Source organism: Amaranthus tricolor, chromosome 3, assembly GCF_026212465.1.
Source record: "Amaranthus tricolor cultivar Red isolate AtriRed21 chromosome 3, ASM2621246v1, whole genome shotgun sequence".
In the NCBI taxonomy this organism is placed as follows: Eukaryota; Viridiplantae; Streptophyta; class Magnoliopsida; order Caryophyllales; family Amaranthaceae; genus Amaranthus; species Amaranthus tricolor.
The window spans coordinates 21,635,316-21,660,922 of NC_080049.1; the positions used below are offsets into that span (position 1 = coordinate 21,635,316).

Consider the following 25,607-nt stretch of genomic DNA (forward strand, 5'->3'; position numbering starts at 1 on the left):
AGCATGTGTAAATTGAAAGCCAATTCCTATTGCAATCTCATCGGCCCAAGCATGTAATTCATCTACATAATCAAATTTTCTATCCATAAAAAATCTACCAGAGTAATCTACATTGTTCCCTAAATTTTCATAGTCCTGCAAATGTAACATAGATTTACAATCAATAATAAATAGTATTTAAATTGTAAAATAAATACTTAGGTAAACAATTAGGTAAATAAAATACATATAAAATAAAATAATTTAAATAATACTAAAATATAAAATAATTAAAATAAATTACTAGAACATAAATTATAAATTAAATAAATTACTACAACATATATTGTAAATTACTATAATAATTTAAATAAAAAAATTAATAATAATTTAAATAGTATAATTAACAATATATAAATTATCAAATAAAATAATATACTACAACATATACAAAATATAAATAAAGTATATATTAATTTAAATAAATAAGAGGGATGGAAAAAAAATTGCAGTCGCACAGAACGTGCAACTGCGCCACGGTTGAGTCGAACATTTTGTGCTACTCAACCGTGGCCCAGTCGCACATTTTGTGCGACCCAACCACGGTTCAGTCGCACGTTTTGTGCGACTGCAATTTTTTTTAAAAAAAACCATTCGAATCGATTAAACTACGTACCGAATTGGATTCATAGTCGTTTTGGTTAGCCATTGTAAATCGATTCCAACTTTTAGCTTGTTTTAACTCAAGAGCGTTTTTAGAGAGATTTTATAGAGATGTTACTGTGTTTGAGTTCGTATATTATGCAGGGGTGATATTGGAAATTCAATATATATGTGGTGGCGATAAAAATGTTCGGGATTTCATTTCCTACGCTTTAGCTCCACAAATTTTACGTTTTGATTTAGTGCTTTTAGAGTGATAAAAGTGTTATTGAGTGAGATTGAAGTGTGTTAAACAAATTTTAAGTCCAGGGGCATTTTCATCATTTCATTAAAATAGGGGTGGCGATAAAATAAAAAGGGTGGCAAAGTTTAATAATGTCCTAAATTTATTAGATTACATGGAACTTGATACTCCAACAGGGCAAGAAGAATTTTTCTTCCTTGAAATGATCAAAATCCTACCCTTTCTTATGCCCTTTCCCTCCCCAATCTATTTGAACCAAGGTTTTATTCTTAAGATAAGTTGTTGCCTAAGGATTGCGTGTCAACTTCAGTTAAACAGGCTATTTATTGTGAATATACTCTCTTCTTCTGATAGGGCTCTTCCAACTTGTTGTGCCAATTGCTTTATAGCTTTTGATGTTAATTTTAATTAGTCAAATTGAGGAAAAAAGTGGATGATTGAGGCGTGGGTAGTTGGATAGTTGTGGGGTTGGGAGGTTGGTGGTCAGTGGGGGACGAGAGTTGGGAAATGTGGGTTGGAAAGGGAAGGCAAGTGATCAATGGAATAACTTGGTGTTCATGGTGGTTGTGGGATGTTCGTTAGGAAGACGGTGGGTTAAACAAGTATTTGAATCAATTTTTTTGTGTGTTTTTTAAGGATTTAAAAGGTCAAAAAATTCAAAGATAACTTGTTGAACAAGTTACAAGTTATTTGGCTTTTTTATTGCAAATATGGGTAAAAGGTTGAATCTTTATAAAATAAACGTTAGGTTAGCCTTTTATCTGTAGACGGCCTAAGGTTGGCGTTATAAAAGCAATTTTATCTAATAAAAAAACTGTAAAATATCAAATGATATCCTCACAGAGGTTTGCCATATAAAATGCAATTATTGGTTGAATACAAATTAATTGGCATATAAATAACAATAAATATATCAAATAAAAACATTAAAATTCCTACATACGTTAACATCAATATAATCCTTTAATATATGGGTACTAAATCACAACATGAATATATTTTTGGGGAAAAGTGTCAAAAAATACCTAATAATTTTTTTTTCCAAAAGTACTTAATAAAAAAGTTTTGCCAAAAAATACCTAACAAAATTTTTTCTTTTCCAAAGAGTAACAAGTAACGTTTTCCTTCAGTTAATTGTTATATATAACGATTGACTGGTGAAAATCGAAAATTGTTGTTCCTCATCTTCAATTTCTTTTCCAATTTAACTTCGATTTTGAGTAAAAAGTAGAGGAAAAAGACAGTGAGAAATTATTGACGGTCAACTGAAGAAAAACGTTAATTGGTACTCTTTGGAAAAGAAAAAAATTTTGTTAGGTATTTTTTGACAAAATTTTTTTTATTAGGTACTTTTTGGGAAAAAAATTTTATTAGGTACTTTTTGACACTTTTCTCTATTTTTAAATATTTCTTAGAATATACTCCCTCTATTCTTTTAAGTTTGTCCACCTTACTATAACGAGTAGTTTCCAAAGTTTGTCCACTTTGGAATACTTTCTATTTTTGGAAATTTTTTTCCCTAATATACCCTCATAACCCCTCCCATTTTTTCCATTATGCCGGTATATTCACTCTCTCACTACCTTATTTCTCTCATATGACCTGCCCCTTCATTATGACCCCCTCAATTGTCGTGTCTCTCTGATCTCTCTTTTCCTCACTTTCTGTCTTCAAACTCGCCATTTTCATGGCTTCTTTGAATATTGCCCCCTGTTAATCCCTTAACTTTAGTTTATTTTTATTTAACTAAAATAAAGATCAGCTTTTTCTTTACATTTTGAGGTAAGTTTCATAATTTTTGGCCTTAATCTCCAAAATCAACCCCCTGTTCTTCAACTGCCATTAACGTTTCTTCAAAGCTTTATTTTAATTTGATCTTTCTTCCTTGTTTTTTCGGGTTTAAATTAAAAAAAAACGATCTAGATCGTATTTTGATTTTTGAGTATGGAAAACAAGAGATCTACTAGTTTTTCAACAATTCCTAGTTATCGTTATGATGGCCTTTGTGATTATGGGGATTTATGTTCGTCTTCCTTGCCTGGCCGGCCACACTCATACTCAAATGAGATTTTAAGGTGGTCTAAGAAAGAACTTGAGGCCTATCAAAAGTCCATTGAAGATGACGCATGTTCACAGTATCGCGAGACTATTTCTTCTCCTCTTTCTTATTCATACCTTAATGGAAAAGATCCCCCTTTGAAGATTATTAATTTTGTGTATGATTCTCCTACTAAAATGACTCCTTTAAGTCCTTCTGCTGAAGAAGACCCAAATTTGGTGGTTCCTGATACTCCTGAAGAAGTACTTGTTTGTAAGGCAAAAAAAACCCCTAAGAAAGGTTGTTATGATTGTAAGGCATTTATTTTTATGTTTTTTAATTTCATAGTTGAGAACAATCGAAAATTTGGGCTTTAGGATGGCATTTGATCTTTGGGTGAATTTTGGATATTGTTTGCTGTTGGACGAATTTGGGTTTTTCTGATTTTTAGTTTGTTCTTTTTTGATATTCATAGTTATTTCTATTTTTTTAGACACTAACTTATGGACATTGGTTCTGTTTTCTGTTTGGTGTTAAATATTCTGATTTTTTGATGATTTGTTTCTGTTTGCTCTTCATCTTTGTCTAAATTTTGTCTTTGATGTTGATCACACTATATGTTTATTTTGATGTTGAAGCCCCAATGATGATTTGTGTTCATGAGTTCCTATAAATTTCATAATCTGAAAAAATGGCTTTAAATTCCTAGTTGAGTAGCTTTTGTTAAACGTCTGAAGTCACTATATTATATGCATGTTCAGTGGCATTCATTCTTTTTTGATGATTGTTTATAGTATGAGAGGTTTAACAACCTCTATGATGAAACATGGGGCTTTTTTGATACTGATAACACTAATAAAATAAAGCCATTAACAAACATGTAGATTAACCATTGATTTCAAATTTGTTTTGCAAAATGTTGCTCCTAAGATTGTTAAAGAAACATTTTTAATGATGATTTTTCATAACATAAACTGGGGGGCTTTGTTCAAAAAATTTCATCCTTGTGTCTCCTCGATTGCTTAATCATAGGCTTCTTGCATTACATTGGATGATTGTGTTACATCTTTATTCTCTGCTACTGTTCGTGATGCTTGCTGATTTCTTTTTTGATTCACAAAAACAATAGCTTCCCTAACTAGCTGTGTCGGAATTCGAACTTGAATTTTGAGCCTCCCATACTTCTTTACCTAAATGAGGTTCGACGTAGTCATTACATCCCTTAACATTCAATATCTCATTTTTAATGATGATTGTCTTGTCGTTCTCCTTGCTGCTCAACCATTTCTACCGGTTCTTGCTCTAATTCTGAGCTTGATTGAGGATCATATTGGCTTGATCCAAAATACCATGCCCCCTTGATTTCGTCCTCACATCCTGAAGCCATGAATAAGGCTGTGATGCAATGTGCAATTGGATTTTTTTGTGGGTGATTTGTTACTGTTTTCAGCATAGTAGCTACTGTACTTGGGGTTTATGGACTGATTCAGTTAATTGTTGAATTTTTTTGGGATGAATGGCTACTATTATCTTCAACTAAGCTGTTGTGTTGAGAATTGAGGTGATGATGTACTGGTCATTTGTACCTGCTGCCTATATAGCCCCTTGCAGAATTTGGAAAGTCATCTTTGCTTCCATTTTTGGTTCTCAATTATTATGCTAAATTAAGGAAGTAATCCATGTATAGTCTAATTAGCCAATGAAATGGCTGTGTATATGTTTAAGTATTCAGAATTTTCCCTCCATTATTTTTAATAGCCTTCCAAAACTTTCCAAAAAAGGAAAGAGAGTTGTAACCAAAAACAGAATTCTGTTTTGGCCTTTTGTAAGTTGTTCTACGGTTTTCCCTTCATTAATGACAATCATATTTTGTTTTTTTGTTTTATTTTATCTTTAATTAAAATGTATTTTCTCTCTCATAATATCAATACAATCATTACTTCACACTACTATTCAATTAAAATAATACCCACTTACTACAAAGATTTCACTTTTCTTAATATGTGTGAAAAACCCAAATAAGACAAACTTAAAAGAATGGAGGGAGTAACCTTTTTGGATTTAAAATTTACATGATATATCTCCTATTAAAGTTGTTGAAAGAAAGGGAGTAATTATAGCGCTTACGATAAAAAATATTTATTATATTATATTATATTTTTTTCATTTTTTTATTTTGCATTGTTTTTCATTTTAATTATCCCTCTTATTTTGCGTCATTTATACTTTTGGAAATTGAATTTATTTTCTTTGTCCTTTAATTTCATCCATATGTTTATATTCATCTACAATTTTTTTTTCTCTTCATTTATCACTAAAGAACTTTTTTTTTAAATATCCCACTTTGTCTTTAATGCTAAATCAAAGGGACAAAAGAGTACATTGCAACTACAATTTTTTATCTATGTATTTCTATATAATATACTCAATTTATCATAATAGCACATTTAAATTTTTAATAAATCATATGCATACATACATACAGTGATTTGTTTTATAAACAGCTAAGTGAGCATGTTTGGACGATTAGCATTATCTAGTTATGGGAGCTGGTGAATGCACGGTTAAAAGCTTAATACTAAGCTTGATCATGCTTCTATGCGGAGGAAGTGAAGAGTTAATAGAGTGCAATTACTAAGTTTCTCAAGCGAGCAAGGCCTTGAATTATGTGAGGATAATGTTCAAGCTTGGACGAGCTGATAACTCAATGTTGCGAGTAGTTGGCCATACTCAAACGAGGGTTGTTGCTGCAAGTGCCAAAACTCTTAATAATGATGAATAATTTAATCACTTAATCGAACATGCCTTAGCTTGTACTTTGGAGAAGGACTTTGAGGATGTGTCGTATGCAAGTGATTTGGTTTTTGGAACGATCAATGAAGAAGTCGATATGAGGCTAATTGGACTTATTAAGGGGTGAACCTATGCCCTGAACGAGTCAAAGCATGGGACGGATTGTTGCTCGATCAAAGAAACAACGAGGAACAAAAATAGTAGCATGCAGTAGGCTGCTTCTTGTTCGAGCAAGGGGATGGCTTGTTCAAGTAGCCGAGGCAAAAGCTATTAGAAGCCAGGATTAAAGGCTGCTCGTTCGAGCAGCGCATAGGATTCCTTCCAGATAGCTTTCTGGTTGTGTGTGGCATTGAAAAGGGTGTTTAATTTCTTGTTTATTGCTATGTTTATTATTATGCATTATTGTGATGTTAAATGTAGGATGCAATTGTGTTTTGATGGTGCTTTAAGTGTGGTTCTAGAATGATGTATCGTTCTCTATAAGAAGATACATCATTCATAGAATAAAATCACCACAAACACATAAACTTGTGAAAGGGCTATTACATTGTATGAAACTTGAGAGTGTTCTTCCCTGTTTTAGTATTGAGATCTTGAGAGGTTGTTCTCAAGATAGGGGAGAGTTTATTTATATATTGTATTGTTGAATCAATTATAAATAAATCTTTATTTGAGGGGGAGGTATCCAAGATATCTCATAAACATATGTGCTCATTTTTCTTTATTATTTTATATTGTTTTCCATTGTTGAACCTCTTAATGCTTTCATTTCAATTGGTATCCAAGCGGGGAGTGTGTCTTGGGCTATTTGGTGAGAGAAAGCGAGGTTATAGTGCGAGGAAAACACAATGAGTGAAAAGTTCCATATTCAATTGTTTAACGGGAAAATCAACTTTGCCATATGGAAGAGTTTGGTAGAGGATTATTTGGTGTGACAAGGCATCGATGATGCGCTTATGAAGGAGAGGCCAAATAACATTGAGGAGGCAAAATGGACAAAGATGAGGAAGAAGGCGATAAGCACAATCCGGCTTGCCATACCACCCAAAATAAAGTATCACTACTTGAAGAAGACCAAACCCAGTGACTTGTTGGAAAAACTATAAACGGTGTACGCTTCCAAATACTAACCAATACATTATGCTTGAGGTGGGAGTTGTATCAACTCATGAAGGATGAAGATACAATAATGCAAGACCAAATAAACATATTTAACAAGTTTGTGTGCCAGTTGTTGAATGCAGATGAGAAATTGACGGATGAGGAGCAAGTCTTACTCCTATTGGCTTCACTTTTCCAACTCATAGGTAAGGATTCTATCACTCTTGATCAAGCATATACGGCGTAGAATGAGAATGATAGGTTCATGGTGAGTAGAGAGGAGAAAGAGAAAAAAAGAGATGGGGATGGCTTGTATATTGAGGGTTCTAATAGAGGGAGAATAAAGGAAAAGGTATTTCAAGGAAGGGGTAAGTCTCATGCGAAGGGTGACCTTAGTAACAAAGAATTCTACTATTGTAAGAAGAAGGGGCATATACAAATGATGTGCAAAGAACTTTAGGATGACCTTAAAAGAGTGAAAAACTTAACGGGTGGACGTAGACAAAAGAGTGAGAATAGCGCAGATACCGCTCTAGGCTTTGTTGTTGATGATGACTATGATGGGGCTCTACTAGTTGATGGGGGAGTCATTCATAGTAAGAAATGGATAATTGACTCCTGCTGCTCATTCCACATTTGTTGTGTAAAAGAGAAATTTACTAAGCTTAGTATGTGTGATAATAGCCTTGTTGCATTACCAAATGATGAAAATGTGAAAGTAGAAGGTATTGGAGAGGTTGATATTGAGACTCATAGAGGTGTCACGAGAAGACTTAGTGATGTAAGGTTTATACCTAAGTTTGAGAGTAACCTTATTTCATTGGGTAGATTAGAGAGTATGAGATGTACTTTCAAAGCAAATGAAGGAACTTTAAAGATTATTAGAGGGAGCCTTGTGCTAATGAAGAGTAAAAGGAGTATGAGGAACTTGTATGAGTTACAAGTTGGAAGTGGTAGCCTAACCATAATGGTGATGATGGTGTTGTGTGTGGGTCAAAGAGAGTAACATTTGATGATGTTAAGAGTGTTGGACTTGCAGAGAAGATTGTTGATACAACTGCCAAAAACTCTTAATAATGATTATGAATTTAATCACTTTATTGAACATGCCTTAGCTTGTACTTTGGAGAAGGACTTTAAGGATGTGTCGTATGGAAGTAATCTGGTTTTTGGAACGATAAAAAAGTGGTCGATATGAGGCTAAAACGAGGTGAAGCCATGTCAAGGCATGGGAAGGACTGTTGCTCGATCAAAGCAACAACGCGGAAAAAAAACAGTAGCATGCAGCAGGCAATTGCTCGTTCAAGCAAGGGGATGGCTCGTTCGAGAAGCTGAGGCAGAAGCTATCAGAAGCCAGGATTGAAGGTTGCTTGTTCAAGCAGCATATGGCTCGTTTGAGCAGTGCATAGGAATCTTTCTGGGCAGCTTTCTAGTCGTGTGTGGCATTGAAAGGGTGTTTAATTTCTTGTTTATGGCTATGTTTATTGTTACATATTATTGTGATGTTAAATGTAGGATGTAATTGTGCTTTGATGGTGCTTAAGTGTGGTTCTAGAATGATGTATCCTTCTCTATAAAAGGATACATCATTCATAGAATAATATCACTACAAACAGACAAACTTGTGAAAGGGCTATTACATTATAAGAATTTGAGAGTGTTCTTCCTTGTTTTAGAACTGAGATCTTCAGAGGTTGTTCTCAAGATAGGGGAGAGTTTATTTATACATTGTATTAGTGAATCAATTATAAATTAATCTTTATTTGAGAGGGTGGTATCCAAGATACCTCATAAACACATGCATTCATCTTTCTTTATTATGTTCATGTTGTTTTTCCATTGTTGAACCTCTTAAAGCATTTATTTCAAGGGTCATCATTTTTGTGATGCAACTAGATTGGTTTTATACACTCGTTAGCTTTAGGGAAAGCATGATTCCTTGTTCACTCTAATAAAATTAATTTTTTTTGAATTCTTGGGGGTTTATACACTCATTAGCTTTATTTAAATGATCAAGAGAGAAATTATTCGATTATGATATATGTATCCATCAACTAATTTTAAAAATCAATATAAAGATATTGACAAGGTTTGAGAGTATTGAGTATGATATTTCAATCGAAACTATTAAGTATTCGTTGTGACTGAATTAAGGACAAATTTTTTATATTGCTATCTGTTGAAGCAAGTGTCAAATCTCCTAGTCATGAAGATGAGTTTGATTACATCGTCACACATACCATGTCTTGCAAATTAGAGAAGGAAGATTTGGGTAAGATGGTTTGTGATGAATTAAGATTTGGATTATTTCATGAAGTGATGAAGGAAGATGTTTTGGAGTGAATTGGACGAGACAAGGTTGCAGGCTTTGAATAAGTCAAGAAGAAGCTTAGCATGAACTTTGGGTCATGCCTTGAACGAGGTAAGGCATGAGGGAGAGGTTGTTCGATCGAGGCAACAAAGAAAGGAAGTCAATGAATGGCAGTTGCACCCGCTCGTTCCAGTGGGTGTTGTGCTCATTCCGGTGGAGCAATGCATGCCCAATATTGTGACTTTTTCTTTTTGTAGGCTATGTTTGGGGAATAAGTATAACTTTTACTTGGGTTTCTCTAATGTTTTTAGGCTATATAAAGGCCTCTTTCATCCGTTTAGAGAAGATAAGAGGGAGGTAATACATAAAAGCAACTAGGATTTAAGCCATTAGAGTTTCTTCTTCATTGTATTAGTGTTTTAGGATGATCTCCATTAAAGGTAGGATCTTTATCTGTAGAGATTGTTCTCAAGTGTGAGTGTGTGTGTCGGTGGGGGGAAGAAGAGTGGGAGTTTAAATCATCAATTTAATGTTGATTGATTAATGATATACAACTTTGTTTGAGGGGGAGTTATCTAAGATATTTCATTAAACTTGTATGTGTTCTTTGTTGCATCCATTGTTATTGTTCCTCTGTTTTTCTTTTGTTTGTGCATCTTGTTTTTCATCAAAATACTCTTAAATGCTTTCATTTCACTATATCTTATAAAACTAACCACATTCAATACAATTGGTTCTCCCTTATTTAGGAGGATTTTATAGTCCATAAAGAATTTTTTTGGAAAATAATTTTTAAAAAAAAATAAAAATATATCCTATAGAAACAAAAACAATTATAATATATTTGTTTGGAAAAGTATTAATGATAACAAAAAAACAATTTAAAAATCCTTGGCAGTGATTGATCCAAATTTGACCACCACACACAATCTAACCTCGAATAAATCTGACTTGAAAATAACTCGATCCAAAATTGACCCAACTCGAAACGCATCTGCGTTATTGTTCTTCTACCAATGCTTATCTTAAGGATTACAAACAATGATGTCATCATTGCTGAAAGCGGGGTTGCTTTAGGAAGCACATTAAACAACAGTAGGAGATTGTTAGCATTTCTTATAGATATTTGGCGGTAGATTCTCACAGTATCAAAGGATGCAAATAGAAATTCGATCCGAAATTTCCCTTATCAGATCCTAAATACCAAATATTTACTTTGGTTTTTAAAATTGAGATAGATTAGGTACCCGATTTTCCAACTAGATATTCAGGCTAGATTTACAATTTTTTTAAAAAATGGAAATCATGTAACTCTTAGAGCAAGAGTATGGGTGTGTGAATAATCTAGATTGAAAATTTAGAGTAAATAGTGCATAAATAGAAATACAAACCTATGAGCTTATAACATAGCACCCAAAAATCTTGGCCACTAGGTAAGTGAAATCATAACATCATAACCACTTGTATCAAATTATTACAATGGCGTAAGCTTATAAAAATCTTTCAATGAAGACTGCAACAAGGATCTGACCCGTCATAGTTAAATAAGGATATGTTGTGTCCATGATTTGGTTTAAATTTAGAGTAATATTTGGATCAAATCAGATCTAATATCTAGTATTGAACTGAATACCTAGTGATAGTGATGATGATCATCGTATTCTTTTTGCGTTTTAGTGAACTGAAAGGTCTAACGAACAATAGATTCTTTATTTTTGTTGTTCTTATCAAATCTTAACTTATGAGAATTTTCTTATTTATGATTTTGTTAAGGGTGGAGTTGCTCTAATTAGAAAAAATGTGGTTAGTAATATTGCGTATGTTAGTTCGCATTGGATGAAGATTTTAGATGGTATAGCTCACACTTTGACAAATGTTCATCATATTCGGATACAAAGAAGAGTTTAGGTTTTATTGGTTAGCAATTATAGTAGATCTATTCTTGACAAGGACGGATTAAAGGTTGTGATAAAAGACAAGAAGAAGGGTTTGTTTAATGAGTTGTGGACCAACGGTTAAGGGATAAACATGCTCAATGTGTTCTTTGATGTTTGATTCCGATCATACTAGTTTGTGCAAATGAGCCTTGAACACACAAGTAAAAAAGGAGTGACGGAACTATTCAAGAGTGGTGTACTAGAGGTGCAAATTATGCTAGATCTTATGAGCATTATGTTCTTGATAAGCAAAGAAAAGTCACCTTCAAAATGGTTGCACGTAAAACAAATCATACTCTTGATTGTGCTTAGTTGGAATTGTAAGGTCCTTTCTTAAATCCATCAAACTGTAGTCACTGATTTTTGTTCACTTTAGTTGATGATTATTCAAAAAACGTGTGGGTCTACTTCTTGTAACATAAACATGTGATCTTTTATGCGTTTGAGGCTTGGAAGGCATGGTTACGAAGAAAGCCAAAAGGAAAATCTAGATATTTGTAAAAGAAAAATGATTTGGAGTTCAATTTGTATGATTTCATCCCGCTTTGCAAGAAACTTGAAATCGTTAAGTTCATTGGTTAAGCTGGTGCTTAAGACACTATTTTATAAGCTTTTATGTATTTTGGTACGAGCAGGATTTTGTGAGGTGGTTTGGACCAAAGTGATGAAAATGATGCCTCATTTGGCTAATGGATCACCGTAAACTACTCTCAGTTTTAAAGACCGTCGAGGAATTGTGGTTGGTATTGCCCATTGTGTTGAAACGCGGCCATTGCAATAACACAATCCTTTGAAGTTTGTGGGGAAAATCATTTGAAGCTCTTTAACATACTCTAACATGGATAGTCTTTCATTATTATCAATTAAGTACGCAATATAATGCTAAATTTTCGAACATAGCTATGTATTCCATTTTGTAAGAGTTTTGTGGTTGACTTCAATAAGCTATGTCATAGTATCCAACTCCTCAGTGGAGGTTTGTTATCTGTCAACTGACCATCTACATACAATTTATGGAGCTACAGTTGGTTCTCGTCAGTTATAACTAAAATGCAGCTTTGAGTTTTTACTTTCTCATAATACTTCATTTATGAATAGGAAATAAAAGTCAGTCTGGTTCCTAAGTGCAGAAGACATCTTAGTGAAAGCTTCTGACTTTGGGATAAGATTTTGAGAGTATGTGTTTGAAGAATTGGGAGTAAAGGGGCTGAAGGTTAGTAAATGTATTATGTGCGTTTTGCCCTTTGAATTAGGTAAACATGAAAAAAAGATAAATTAAATTTATGAAGGATGACTTGTTTACACGGTAATAGGTTAGCAAGGTATGGTGCCCGCATAAAAGTCAAAGACTAGGTTAGTAAATGTATTATAGTATAATTAAAATTAAATAATATATCCACTATATTAAAATATTATATTTGTTTTAATTCCTGTAAACATTTTTTGTCATAACTACATCGTGGAACGAAGCAATTAACTCATAATCTTTATGATCGAAACACATTTCTAACTTGTAAGTTGTAACATTTTAGAAGTACCAAAAATCAAACAGCTCCTCTCTTGAGAGACCGTCTTAATAAGAGACGGCTCTCCAGGCCCTGGCCCAATAATTAAAAAAAAAATCTAAAAACTGACGCGCTCGGTTCAACTTATTTGGAGTTGGAGTTATAATCTATTAAAGTTGGTGTTATAACCTATTAAAATTGGTATTATAACTTGTTAAAGTTGGTATTTGGATTTGGTGTTATAACCTATTAAAGTTAGTATTATAACTTATTTATAGATACCAACTTTAATAGGTTATAATACCAACTCTAACAGGTTATAATATCAATTTCAATAGGTTATAACACCAATTCCTAATAGAATTACACAGTGCATATTTTTCTAATAGTTGTTTTTCTAAGTAATGATAGGCTGGCCCATTTGAGACGCATCCCTTTATAAAGACGGTCTTAAGTAAGAATTTGAACATCCTTTATAAAGACGGTCTCAAGTAAGAATTTGTGAAAATCAAACATCCAAATATGAAAATTTGAAATGTATAAGACAATTTATCAAAAAAATGAACAAAATAGTATAAGTTTCAACTTTATTCCAAAAGTAAGCGTGGAATTTCCAAACCTAAGATTTGGTGCTGTTCTCAAAAAAGACAAAAATAGTTGTTAGCAGTTACTAACTGCTAACGGCTATTTGACCTGTTTTGACTCCACAAAAACAGGTAAAGTAGTTGTTCGTAGTTAGTAACTGCGAATAACTATTTTGTCTTTTTTTGACTAATTGCGAACAGCTCCAAACCATAAGTTTGTAATTTTCACGCTTATTTTTTAAATTAAGAAACTTATACTATTTTATTATTTTTTCATAAATTATCTTATGCATTTTAAATTTTGGCATTTGGGTGTTTGATTTTCACAAATTCTTACTAGAATTGAACTCAATGCGAATACAAGGAACTCTCCCAAATTCCTCAATCTCATCATCCATTCACAATCTTAATCCTTTCAAATACAACCTTAATTTGTTGAGTAATCGTCATTTGTCTGTTACCCTTTTACTATCTTTCTCAATTTCATCCGTTTTTACAAGGAATAAATCCACCATGATTGCAGCCAGCAGTAGCAACCATGGGGGAGGAGCTTTTACAACACTTGCTGAGAGAATAACATACGAGAAAGAGATTAAAAAGAGCAAATTCATTGCCATTGCTACTCCAATTTTCAATGAACAATCTGCTAATTCGTTCTTATCTGAGGTTATGTTACAATAAAGTTTACTTTACTGTTTTTTGGGATAAATGAATTTTTGGTTTTGATTCATTGTTTCCTTAATTTTGTTTGTTATGGTACGGATTTTGATTTTGGTTTGTTTTGTTAGGTTCGAGATAATCGTGCCTCTCACAATTGCTGGGCATATAAGGTATTAATTGTTCAATTGATTAATAAGAAAACTGCAAATTTTTGTTGTGTTCTTGGTGATTTGTTGATTGTATGCATATGAGGAACTCTTGTGTTGGTTTAATAATTTTCAAGACATGTGGACAATAAATGTTATGTTTGGATAGCAAATTATGAGAGAAAAGAATGGAAGAGAAAGGAGAAGGGAAGGAAGGGGAAGGGTAAGGAGAAAAAGCGCATCTTGTTTGTTTAGAAGGGAAGAGAAGGGAAAAGGAAACCTTTTCCTTCCAAATTTTTCCATCTTAGGAGACATTATACTCTTTAAGAAAACTTATCTATGTTAATTTTTTGGCATGTTACTGACCCCTTCTTGGGATGAAGACCAAGTAGAAGATGTGACTTGTATTGGTTTGCTAATCAATATCTCTTCTTCACTTTGATTTTTTTTTTCATGGATGAAGCTCAAAGTTAATGCACCATTGTGTGGTCATTTTTATTATAATGATTGTATTTGCCAAGTTATTTTCCCTGTGATCTCAATTAGAAAGGTGAAGCACGAGTGTTTTAAGTAATACTCCATTTATCCCATGTAGACATATTCTTACTTAATAAAATTTTTTGTTTGGTTTTAGGTTCAACAAGATAAAATATTTGAATTTGTGGGTGAGATAAAATGAGAAAATGTGTGGATGAGAATTAAAGAGAGCTTGCGAGGTGATTTTGTTGACCTCCTTAAAAATTTTGTTATTCATTCATAAATTGGTACTTATTGATTTAATATTGTTCATTGAGGTTGGGATGATGTACTCCTGCCTTGAGGATAAGGTCGCATTTTTGAACATGGATAATGTAATGAACCAAACAAGGACATCCATCATCATCATTATCAGAGTTAGAGGCATGTGAAGAAAAAGAATGAAGAAGTGGGACATAACATAAATCTGTCGAAGAATATTATTGTAACAATATTCTATATATAGAGAGTAGGGAAATGAGAATGGGGATATTAGAGTATTGTACTGAAATTTGGCTTTTTGATGTGAAAGGAAGGATCATTTTGAATTGGAAATTTTCAGTTAGGCTATTTCTGAGGAAAAACTGCGTTTTGTGGAAATAGATGAACAAAGTTTGAAGCTTTTTAATTACCTGATTACCTCTTGTATTGCATCACTTTTTGTGTGTAACGTTCAAAAGTTTGAGTTTTTTGAACCAAGATTGGATCTTTTTGGTTTGAAATTTTGGGGAAGGATTATTATGAGGATAGTTGGGTTGGATGGAAAAAGAAATATATGATTGAAACTTGATGTAGTTTTATTTTTCTTACGTTACTTGATGCAGAATCGGTCTCGGTGATTTTTAAGTTTCAAGATCTTGGCTGTTTGGAATGAAAGTTTGTTGTTAGACTTGTTGTGGCATTAGTCGGGGGTGGGTAATTAAATTTGCAAAGATTGAAGCTTATAAAAGCTTTACTTTTGCTTTCTAATAGAGGTTCAATGATCTTTGTTTTAAGGCTTTTCGGTAAGGAAGATATGAACTTTTAAATTTGAGTTTTTAGGGATTTGTTTATTTTTGCTAGTTTTATGAATGAATGAAGTTTTGATCTCTGACAAATTGGATGTTTTGGGCATATGGAAGAATGAAGCAAACAAAATTTTTTTGTGTTCTTGTGTTACGAGGGGACGAATGATAGGGGCTTATGTGAAGGAATTTTTGGTTGGGTTGATTTAATAAATGACGTGTGATTTAATAAAATTCTCATTGGTATTTCAGAAAACAAGAAAAGATTAAATTTGTTTATTGATGACACATTTAGGCTTGAAAGTAAGATAAAGGAATTAAGTACAATTTTGTTTTGATAGAAAAATGGAATTGGAACAAGGAAGAGAATTATGGAAATGGTATGTGGAAAATGAAAAACACAACACGCTTAGCTAACTCTCCGATACAAAAACACCACTGATAAAAATTCTAAGTTTTCCAAGATCACAATTAGATTTGGATTATTTATAGTCAAGCAACAGCGAATGTCACTCACTCCCAGTTCTGAAAGAGTTTATGTAAAACAAAGGGTCTGAAAATTTATGTACATCACGTCTTACTGATAAGGATTAATGAATCCTTTCTGAATAGAGTAGCATAGATGTTTCCAGAAGCTATCCGATTCTATGTTTGATCTATAAACTGAAATAAAAGACTAATAAAATTAAAAGAAAACTAATTAATTTAGCTAATGAATAATAATGATAGACGTGTGTCTTGGTCTTCAAGGCCTTGTGGATGGCTCTTGAATGATCTTGGACTTAAGTTCAATGTGGGGTTGGGCAAATTTGAATCCATCATGCGAGTCATTGATAATCTGAAGTAGTTGTGTGGGCTTAGGAACAATAACGCCAATTGAGAGTTATTGAATTAAACTGATCCAATTGATTGGGCTATTGAACTATGTGCCATCTCAAACAGGTATTAGGCCTTGATTGCAGTGTAGACCTATCTTGGCAAATGTCCATATAAGGCTTGTACATGTGCTTCTTCATCTCCCTATGGGTTTAGACTCATTACATATTATATACAAGACCGTTAAAAGCGAGAAATTAAATCTTTTTTAATTATACTTCCTATTGAATTACATGCGGTCCATTTGTTTGTAATAAAAAATATAAATATTTGTACGATTCGAGTAAAAGATTGTTTTTAACTCAACTAAAATAAAATCACTGAAAGAAAGATAAATCAACTAGTGAACATCAAGAACAAAGTTCTCAACATTCATGGTGTAATCAGAGATGCTCTCCTTGATAAACAACTCAGATGGATCTTTGGAGTGGAGGGACATTCCCTATAAACAAACCTCTCAAAAACTTGTAATTTCCTTGCCATTTTCCGAAGTTGTACGTCATTTTCTTTTTTCAATGCATAATTTTTATATTGTTGATCTTTACAATCATGACAGTCCATTACAGTTGCTTGTTATTTATTTGTAGATTGGTGATCAATATAGATCTAGCGATGATGGTGAACCATCAGGTACTGCGGGCAAACCTATATATACAGCAATTGCTTCTTCCGGTATTGATAGAGTCATGGTAGTTGTGATTCGGTAATTATCTTTCTCATTATTGAAGAATCTTATTCCAAATACTTTCTCATTTTTTTTGTGCTTGTAGATATTTCATACATGTAGTTCTAGCTCTCATCTTGTTGTTTAATGATAATAGGTATTTTGGCGGTATCAAACTAGGTACCGGAGGACTTGTTAGAGCATATGGTGGGGTCACATCAGATTGCTTGAAAAATGCACCAACTTGTCTAGTGAAATCAAAAGTATGTGTTTCTTGATTTATTTTTGTTTCTATACTTGCAAAGTGTTTATGAAGCCTATTAATGAACTAGTTCGTGAAAGATTTAGCAAAAGCTAGAATGCATTGATTTTGTTGGCAAAAGCAAAAACTTTGACACACTTGTATTTAAATGATGTAATATGTGATTTTAGGTTCTTATGGGTGTGGAGGTTTCCTTTGATCTTTTGGGGCTTCTATACCATCAGGTGAGCTTTGTAGACTCTATTTTTGTCTTGTCCCTTGTAATTTTGTGCTTTAGGCGGCATTATTTCAAATTTGACTATATTTTATATTATAAATTCGTTGTAAGAACTGAATTATACTTTTCTTTATTTCTTGTGTAATCTTAATGCTTAATTTTCTTTGCATTTTGATGGATATCCTTAAGGCTTTGAGTGCAATAGGTTTGGTTCATTAAATTACACCTTTAAATATATATGATAATAAGGATGTTAAGACTATGTGGAATCAATCCTTGGTATAGGGATATGTGCATGGTTTAGAATGTGAATTGTTCCTATATGGAAATATGGAAGGATCACAACGTGGTGACTTTTTTTTTACATAATACTTGTATGTAATTCAACCTAGGGTTAAACAGAAATAACCCCTTTATTAGTATCACTAACAAGGGTAAGGTTGCGTATATATGACCCAGCCTAGGTGGAAGCCACTTAATGGCATTGGGGTAGTGTAATGTAATGTATTTGTATGTTATTGAAACTGAAGATAATTGGCTTAATACCCTCCCTTTAAATGGGTTAATCCAATTGCCGGAGTTTGTCAATCTTGTCATGGAAAGATTACATTGTTAAGTAAGGTTTGTTGTAATAAAATTATGTAGTGAATAGTGATGGTTTGGTTTATCTCTGGTTTGTCTAGTGTCTCTTCATATTTGGGAGATTTTTCCACGTGAATTCACCAAGGAGATTTTCTACAAAATACTATGTCTAGCTTTATATGATTCTATATCACTTGATTAGACCCTTCATTTTTTAACTCATTCCCTTTACCAAAAAATTGTTGTTTGACACAAATTTCTGATCAACAGCTCCAATCTTTTGAAGCAGCTGATGTTAAGCAAGATTACGAAACTGGTAAAGATGATACAGCAATGGTGACTTTTAAAATTGATTTTGATAAAGCTGACAGTCTAGAAGATGCTATCAAAGCTAGTTGTGGCAGGGATATTGTATTTTTTAAAAAATGAAATGCGTTGTCGGAGTTTGCATTGGCATCTAATGACTAACTAGAGCGATTGGCGGATATGTCAAGATTCTCCTTCAATAGGAACTGCAAAGTGGGCATCATGTCTCTTTGAAAATCTATTTTTCTATGAGCAACAGCAAGTTGGTACGAATTAGTTTGCCATATTTATGGTTATTGCCTCACCTTTTAAGTTTTAACATATATTACTTGTACATATTGTTATTTTTACATAAATGGAATTTGCTCCCTATTTTAAATAATTGAATTTAATTTTTTCTGTCTGGTTCTCTTTTTTTTTTTTTTTTTTTTGCCACTGTTGTACTTTTGTGGTCTGGTTCTGTGCCGATGCTGGATCTTATGTGCTATTGTAGTGGTCAAAAACACAGCAACTGGTTTTTTTGGATGCTATGTAACAGAAGGTTTTGCCACAATCGATGCAGCTGTCAGAGAAGGAAAACTTTCCTTTGCTTCAATTGGGAGGTATGAAATAGAATGTTGGTGAGTTTAATGGTAGTTTTAGAGCCTTAAGATAAGGTTCTGGGTCTATACCCGACCCTAAATCAAGTGTCCGGGTAAGGGTCGAGTCTAGACCCGACCCGAACCTTGAAATGTCCATTCCTAGTGGCAGCCTTAAGATAAGATTCTGATGAGCTATCACCTATACCACATAAATTCTTATCTGTATTGCTTCCGAATCTCAGAAAATCAGGAGTTAAAACTTGTTTTGTTTTCTGTATACTGAGTGAGGACTGTTTTGATGGATTACTATTGGAAATTTCTTGTTGATGTTGAAAAATTAGATTGCTTATTACCACATTTACATAACATGGAAATTCGTGTAGAGCTTGAAATGGTTTCCTTATATAGTTATGTAAAGGCGTTCATTCGGGTCATCGGGTTAATTTCGGCTTTATGTCCACATTAATTTTTCTGTAATTTTAAATACATTTTAAAGTCGGTTCAAGTCGGGTTTAGTTACAAGGTGGGTGAATATCGGGTCGTCAGGTTTGTTTTGAAAACTTATAATAATATGGTTCCTGTAAGTGAAATAGGATGGGCAAGATTATCAGATTACAATGAACTATCTGAGAAATGTCATGTATGTCTACGGTATGAGAAAACGCTCTGTAAAAAGTATGGAATGGGCAAGTTACTTTTTAGAATTTATATTTACTGGCAATTAGAAATTCTAAACTCATAAACTTGCAGCAAACATTTGGTAGGCAAATTTTTACTCTTCCTTGTATAGTTTTCACGTAGTTATCATTAGTTTACGCACTTAAGCACTTGTAGCGGAACTTTTCTTTAACATTTTTGTTTGAAGTTGTGTTAGAATTTATAGTATCTGTGCAGATCAATTCCATTTCCCTTTTCTGCTTATAGAATTTCTAAATTCAATTATAGGCAGTTTTACAATTTTTTGATTTATGTGGAAAGTTTTACTTGTTTGTTTAGCAGGGAAGGGAAGGGAGAGAAGGAGAAAGTCAATTTTCCTTCCAAATATTTCCGCTTTAAATTTTTTCTTTGCAAATCATTCCCCTTCAAAATTGCTATCCAAAATACATTCCTTTAAAATCCTCCTCTATCTTTCCCTAAAATTGCTTTAATGCAAACATAGTGTAATAGATATATCAAGTTGACAACAATATTGATATGAGAAAAGCTAGTTAGTTTGACAATTAGATGAAATAGAGGGAGTAGTTAAATTTTTTGAGAGAAAAAACGGAAAATCTTTTGGTTACGACATATTTCTAGCTTGTACTAGAAAATGGGTAGGATTCAAAGAGACTATAGTAGTAATTCCTTGTTTAATGCTGATTAAGAAACTTCGTTCTAGAGCTCAAAAATCAATAATTGGATTCGAAGTTTGTATGGACAACGAGGGACGACACTTTTTTTAGTACTCTTAAGTCTTAAAAATTTATGGGAAAAAGAAGAAAATAATTGTATTCATTAATTTTCCAACTAGAAATATTTTACAAGTATGTAATGTGATTGAAGTCACTAAACAAAATAGAAAAACTTTTGAAGCTATGTAGACACACTCACTCTCAAATGCAACAATCGGGTTTGCTAGAATATAAAATTTAAAAAAAAACAAAAGAAAAGAAAAACCTCATAAATCATAATAAATAATACAAAATGTTCGATAAAAATCATAAATTTTAATGTCTATAAGTATTTTATGGGACCTTGTTTTTACTGGGATGGTGGTGGTGTTAGAGAAGGTATAGTTGGGAAGTTAACCGCAGTAGTGGGCATAGCTGGAAGAGGAGGTAACGTGAGCTTTGGAGTTGTTGGTAGAGATGGCAATGGTGGTAGAGCTGTAGGCTTAGGTAGATTTGTGGCAGTCGGAATCATGGTAAGAGGATTAGACGGCTGTGGTGGTAAAGTCGCTTGTTGCAGGTTTGGGATTGCTGGGATTTGTGGGATAGTTGGCTTTGATAACGGTGGCAGTGCACCAGGCTGAGGAAGTGTCGGCACTGCAGGCATTGGTGGAATATTTGGCGTTGATGTTGGTGGCAATGCAGTGGGTTGAGGAAGAGTCGAGGGGACTGAATTGGATGGCATTTGTGGAATATTTGGGTTTGATAATGGTGGCAATGCCGTGGGTTGAGGCAGGGTGGGGATAGATGGCATTGGGGGGATGCTTGTTTTAGGCAGTGACGGAAGAGGAGGAAGCGTTTGTAGAAGGTGTCGAGCTGCAAAGCTCATCTCAAAGCTCGAGATTGACAATGCAAACATCAAAAATAAGATGAAGCATTTCCTCGGAACTGCCATTTTGTCGGAATGAAGTTAGAGCAAATGTGCTAAAGTCGCGATTTGCTGTTCTTCTAGTATAGCTTGATTTTCAGATAATTCTGTGAGTTATTCAGTTATCGAAGGGAATTTATAGGAAGAACTTGGGAATATTGAGTAATTGATATTTTGATTAATCAAAAGATGTAGTTGGCCAAAATTAAGAGAACTTTTGAGTTAGTTCACCTGAATCTGTTACTACAGATGTTCTGTGTTTAGGGTCAATGGGTTGATGTGTTTTTAAAATAGAATATGTTGAAAAATGCTTCATGCCAATGGGTTATTCAACAAACTCTTATGGAAGATGGTGTATGAGTTCCAAATACTATTACCATGTATGCTCCACCTTTTCATTACTTTTTTTTTCTGTTATGTAAAAAAGAACAATAATATGATGACTTTATCAAGTCAGGAAAAAATGGTTCGAAAAGTGATATAAAAGTGAGTCGAGAATTGAATCTCTAATCTGTAGCTAAAAACTGGGTACTGACGGCCATGCTAATATGTTATTATCTACATTTTAGGTGGTTTTCGGCTAGTCGAAATTCTGAAAATGTCAAATGTACGTAAGTTTACTCATAATTGTGTTGTTTTCGTATAAATAAGAAACAAGAAGTGTAAACAATTTTTTGCTAAGCTAGTCACAACCTAATGATTGGATCATTAAGTTTTTAAAATTTTGTTTCCTGATCGATCAAATAGAAAACAAATGTTGAGGCATAGAGACATTTGATTGTAAATCTTGATGTGTCACCACACACAAGCATTGCCCAGATCCTTCCTGTGTAGACTTGAGTAACTTAAATTGACAAACCAGATTGAGTTTCCATTGTACACTTGAGGTTTTTCCTTTTTTGTTTTCAGCATTGATATTATGTGAAAATTTATATTTGTTACTTCAAAACTCTTGCTAAGACTTTGCACTTTTAACTCAAACACTCGTGTCAGATTCTCGACGCTCGGACATTAGTATAACACTTAACACTGCAATTTGGTTTAAAACTTGAATTTTTTTAAAAAGCAAATTTGGACATCAGTGTATGAATTGTACTATCATTGGGTCATTGGCTCGATTTCAGATCAGGTATTTTGGGTCGGTTTAAAATTGAGTCTTGTGTCAACTTTGATTTTTCCATGATTTTACTCATTTTGAATTTAGATCAAGTCGAATTTGGTTACAAGGTCGGGTAAATATCGATTTATCGGGTTTGTTTAATATTCTATTGCTTTTAAAACTTAAGTCCTTGCATCATCCCTTTTCAACTGTGAAATATTTTTATCTTGAACTCTTTGTTTATAGTTGAAGGGTTAGAATTAGATTATTAACCATTGTCTTTTCTGTTTAGTAATGTTAAGAGCCAGTGCTTGGTGTAAAAATGAACCAGAGTTCTTTCAGTGAATGTGATCTCATTGAGTTATGATCTTTCAAGTTAGTTGAAGCTTAAAATTGGGTCTTGTCTCGATTTGACCATATACCATTTTCCCCATGAGAAACCTGTGTTTGATTTTCAGTAGCCCCACTCCTTCCCTTAGCCTGCTCTGTTGGTTGAAGCTGATAAATTGTGTGGATTTATAACAATCATGTTAATCTCCAATCATCTGCTGCATGAAGGTATCATATGATTATCTAATCTGAGAATTGTCTTGCAGGTGAAGAGTAGTATATGTTAAACAAATATTGCAGCAAAGCATTACGTAGGATTTTTATGATTCAGATGTTGGCTAGAGAATCCATACATGCTAGGGAAGAATAATTGTACAAATAAATAGTTCATAGTAGCATTGATCTGACATATTAAGCTTATTAGATTGACAATTGGATGGATTAGAACTAGTTTAGATTAGGGGATCAGATGTATGATAAATAAAGAAGAAAGAACAAAATAAGTCTTGTAGTTGTCAGCAAATTTCTAGCTTCTACTAGAAAATAGTCTGCATTCAAAGAGATAAAGCTAGTGTTTCCTTGTTTAATGTCAAATTCCCTATGGGTAGGGATGGGCATTTAAGGGTCCAGAACGGTAAACCTTTAAAATAATATTTTCTTAAGGTTGTGTTTGGGAATAACCATTGTATTTCAAATTATAGATTTTAGTTATAAAATTATTAATGAAGAATTTAAGAATGACAAGGTTTGAAAAGTCATTTTTAAATCTTCATCTTTAACTATTTTTTTATGACAATGGTGAATTTGACTCAAATTCAAATTTGAATTTTTTTATTTGCCAGGCGCCAAATTTGTGTTAAATTTATATTTTCAAATGAAATCATTATTCCCAGACATAACGTAGGGAATTTTAAGTGTCTAAAATTTAGATCTTAAGTTGGACTCTTAGATTCTTTAAAATTTTAGAGGTTGAACCCGAACCCTTAAGGTTTAAAAAATTTAGACCCTTACCCTTATAATAAGGAACGTCCTGGGAGGATCTTGAATCCTTACCCATTCCCAACTATGGGAGAAGAGCACTTTGTTTGGTTGTCCAACAATTTATGGAAAAGAAGCAAATAGGTGTATTCTTTATTATTACAACTAGGAATAATTTACAAATAAACACAGTAGAAAACCATTTCAAGCTATGTGAACAAATTCACTCTCAAATACAAGTGGTGTTTCGTTAAACTTTAAAATTTAAATTCAAACAAGAAAGAAAAGCCTCATAAATCATAATGAATGATACAAATATATGATAAAAATCATTAAAATAGCCGACTGGTATTTATGGGACCTTGTTTTTACTGGGATGGTGGTGGTGTTAGAGAAGGCATAGTTGGGAAATTAACAGGAGCTGTTGGCATATCCGGAAGAGGGGGTAATGTGAGCTTTGGAATTGTTGGTAGAGATGGCAATGGTGGCAGAGCTGTAGGCTTTGGTAGATTTGTGGCAGTCGGAATCATGGGAAGAGGATTAGACGACTGTGGTGGTAAAGTCGCTTGTGGCAGGATTGGAATTGCCGGTTGTGGTGGTAAAGTCGCTTGTTGCAGGTTTGGCATTGCCGGGATTTGTGGGATAGTTGGCTTTGATAACGGTGGCAGTGCAGCAGGCTGAGGAAGTGTCGGGACTGCAGGTATTGGTGGAATACTTGGCTTTGATGTTGGTGGGAATGCAGCGGGTTGAGGAAGAGTTGAGGGGACTGAATCTGGTGGCAATGCAGTGGGTTGAGGTAGGGTGGGGACAGATGGCATCGGGGGCATGCTTGTTTTAGGGAATGACGGAAGAGGAGGAAGCGTTTGTAGAAGGTGTCGAGCTGCAAAGCTCATGTCAAAGCCCGAGATTGACAAAGCAAACATCAAAGTTAAGATGAAGCATTTCCTCGGAACTGCCATTTTGTTGGGATGAAGTTAGCGCAAATGTGCTAAGATCGCGATTTACAGTTCTTGTATTCTATATGTGAGCCATTTAGTATCGAAGGGAATTTATAGGATGAACTTGGAAAGATTAAGTAATTGATATTTTGCTTAATCATAAGATGTAGTTGGCCAAAATTAAGAGAACTTTTGGGTTTGTTCACCTGAATATGTTATTAGAGATGTTGTATGCTTAGGGTCAATGGTATGATGTGCTTTTAAAGTAGAATATGTTGAAAAATGGTTCATGTCAATGGGTTATTGAACAAACTCTTGTGAAAGATGGCGTATGAGTTCCAAACTCTACCATGGATGCTTCATCTTTTCATTCTTACTCCTTTCTTTGTCGCTCTTACAAAAATAATAATAATAATAATAATAATAATAATAATAATAATAATAATAATAATAATAATAATAATATAATGTTGGCTTTATTAAGTTGGGAAAAAACTGGTTTATAAACTGAGACGAGAATTAGATCTCTAATCTTTCGCTTCAAATGAGTACTAATCGACATGTTCTTATCATCTCAATGTCGGATTTTTGTCTAGGTGGAATTTAGGTGGAGTTGAATTTAAGTAACTTGTTCTTATAGTAATTAATGTGTTGTTTTCGATTTATCTTTAATTCAAGATATCATTTATACTTTTGCATAAATAAATCAAAAAGTATTGAGTTGTTTTTGAAATTGTGTCGTAGCCATTATTTCATGGTAACAGAATTTGCTCTAGTTTTCGATCACTTTGCATGGATTCGAGTACGGGTGTCAGACTTCGATAAGTGAATCCTTGCACTCAAGTTCCAATTCAAAGAACCAAAAACTCATCTGAATAGGCTCTAATTCAAAGAACCAAGTTCTAATTGTGAATTAACGGCCAAAAACTAGAAGTAAATTCATAGAATATTATTACCTATGTTAAAATAATAATAATAATAATAATAATAATAATAAT

General features: G+C 33.4%; 3 protein-coding genes across 3 annotated transcripts; 1 reads left to right on the forward strand and 2 right to left on the reverse strand.

Annotated features, from left to right (window-relative positions):
• Positions 1-13,464: 13,464 nt before the first annotated feature.
• On the forward strand, positions 13,465-18,791 carry LOC130809297 (uncharacterized). The gene is made up of 6 exons (XM_057675014.1): positions 13,465-13,821; positions 13,944-13,985; positions 16,945-17,060; positions 17,179-17,284; positions 17,454-17,507; positions 18,353-18,791. The coding sequence occupies exons 1-6, from the start codon at positions 13,507-13,509 to the stop codon at positions 18,509-18,511; spliced, it is 792 nt and encodes a 263-aa protein (XP_057530997.1). The 5' UTR covers positions 13,465-13,506; the 3' UTR covers positions 18,512-18,791.
• Positions 18,792-20,709: 1,918 nt separating this feature from the next.
• Positions 20,710-21,291, reverse strand: LOC130808455 (protein PELPK1-like). Its single transcript, XM_057673931.1, has one exon. It carries the CDS (start codon positions 21,289-21,291, stop codon positions 20,710-20,712), a length of 582 nt encoding a protein of 193 aa, XP_057529914.1.
• Positions 21,292-24,039: 2,748 nt separating this feature from the next.
• On the reverse strand, positions 24,040-24,630 carry LOC130808456 (proline-rich receptor-like protein kinase PERK2). Its single transcript, XM_057673933.1, has one exon. The coding sequence runs from the start codon at positions 24,628-24,630 to the stop codon at positions 24,040-24,042; it is 591 nt and encodes a 196-aa protein (XP_057529916.1).
• Positions 24,631-25,607: the final 977 nt, after the last annotated feature.

Bases quoted from the DNA above. Each gene is read 5' to 3' on its own strand.
- LOC130809297 (XM_057675014.1), top strand. From the start codon at position 13,507: ATGCGAATACAAGGAACTCTCCCAAATTCCTCAATCTCATCATCCATT. The intron at 13,986-16,944 runs GTATTAATTGTT...ATTTATTTGTAG, and splicing joins ACAATTGCTGGGCATATAAG to ATTGGTGATCAATATAGATC. The intron at 17,508-18,352 runs GTGAGCTTTGTA...TCTGATCAACAG, and splicing joins TGGGGCTTCTATACCATCAG to CTCCAATCTTTTGAAGCAGC.
- LOC130808455 (XM_057673931.1), bottom strand. From the start codon at position 21,291: ATGGCAGTTCCGAGGAAATGCTTCATCTTATTTTTGATGTTTGCATTG.
- LOC130808456 (XM_057673933.1), bottom strand. From the start codon at position 24,630: ATGGCAGTTCCGAGGAAATGCTTCATCTTAACTTTGATGTTTGCTTTG.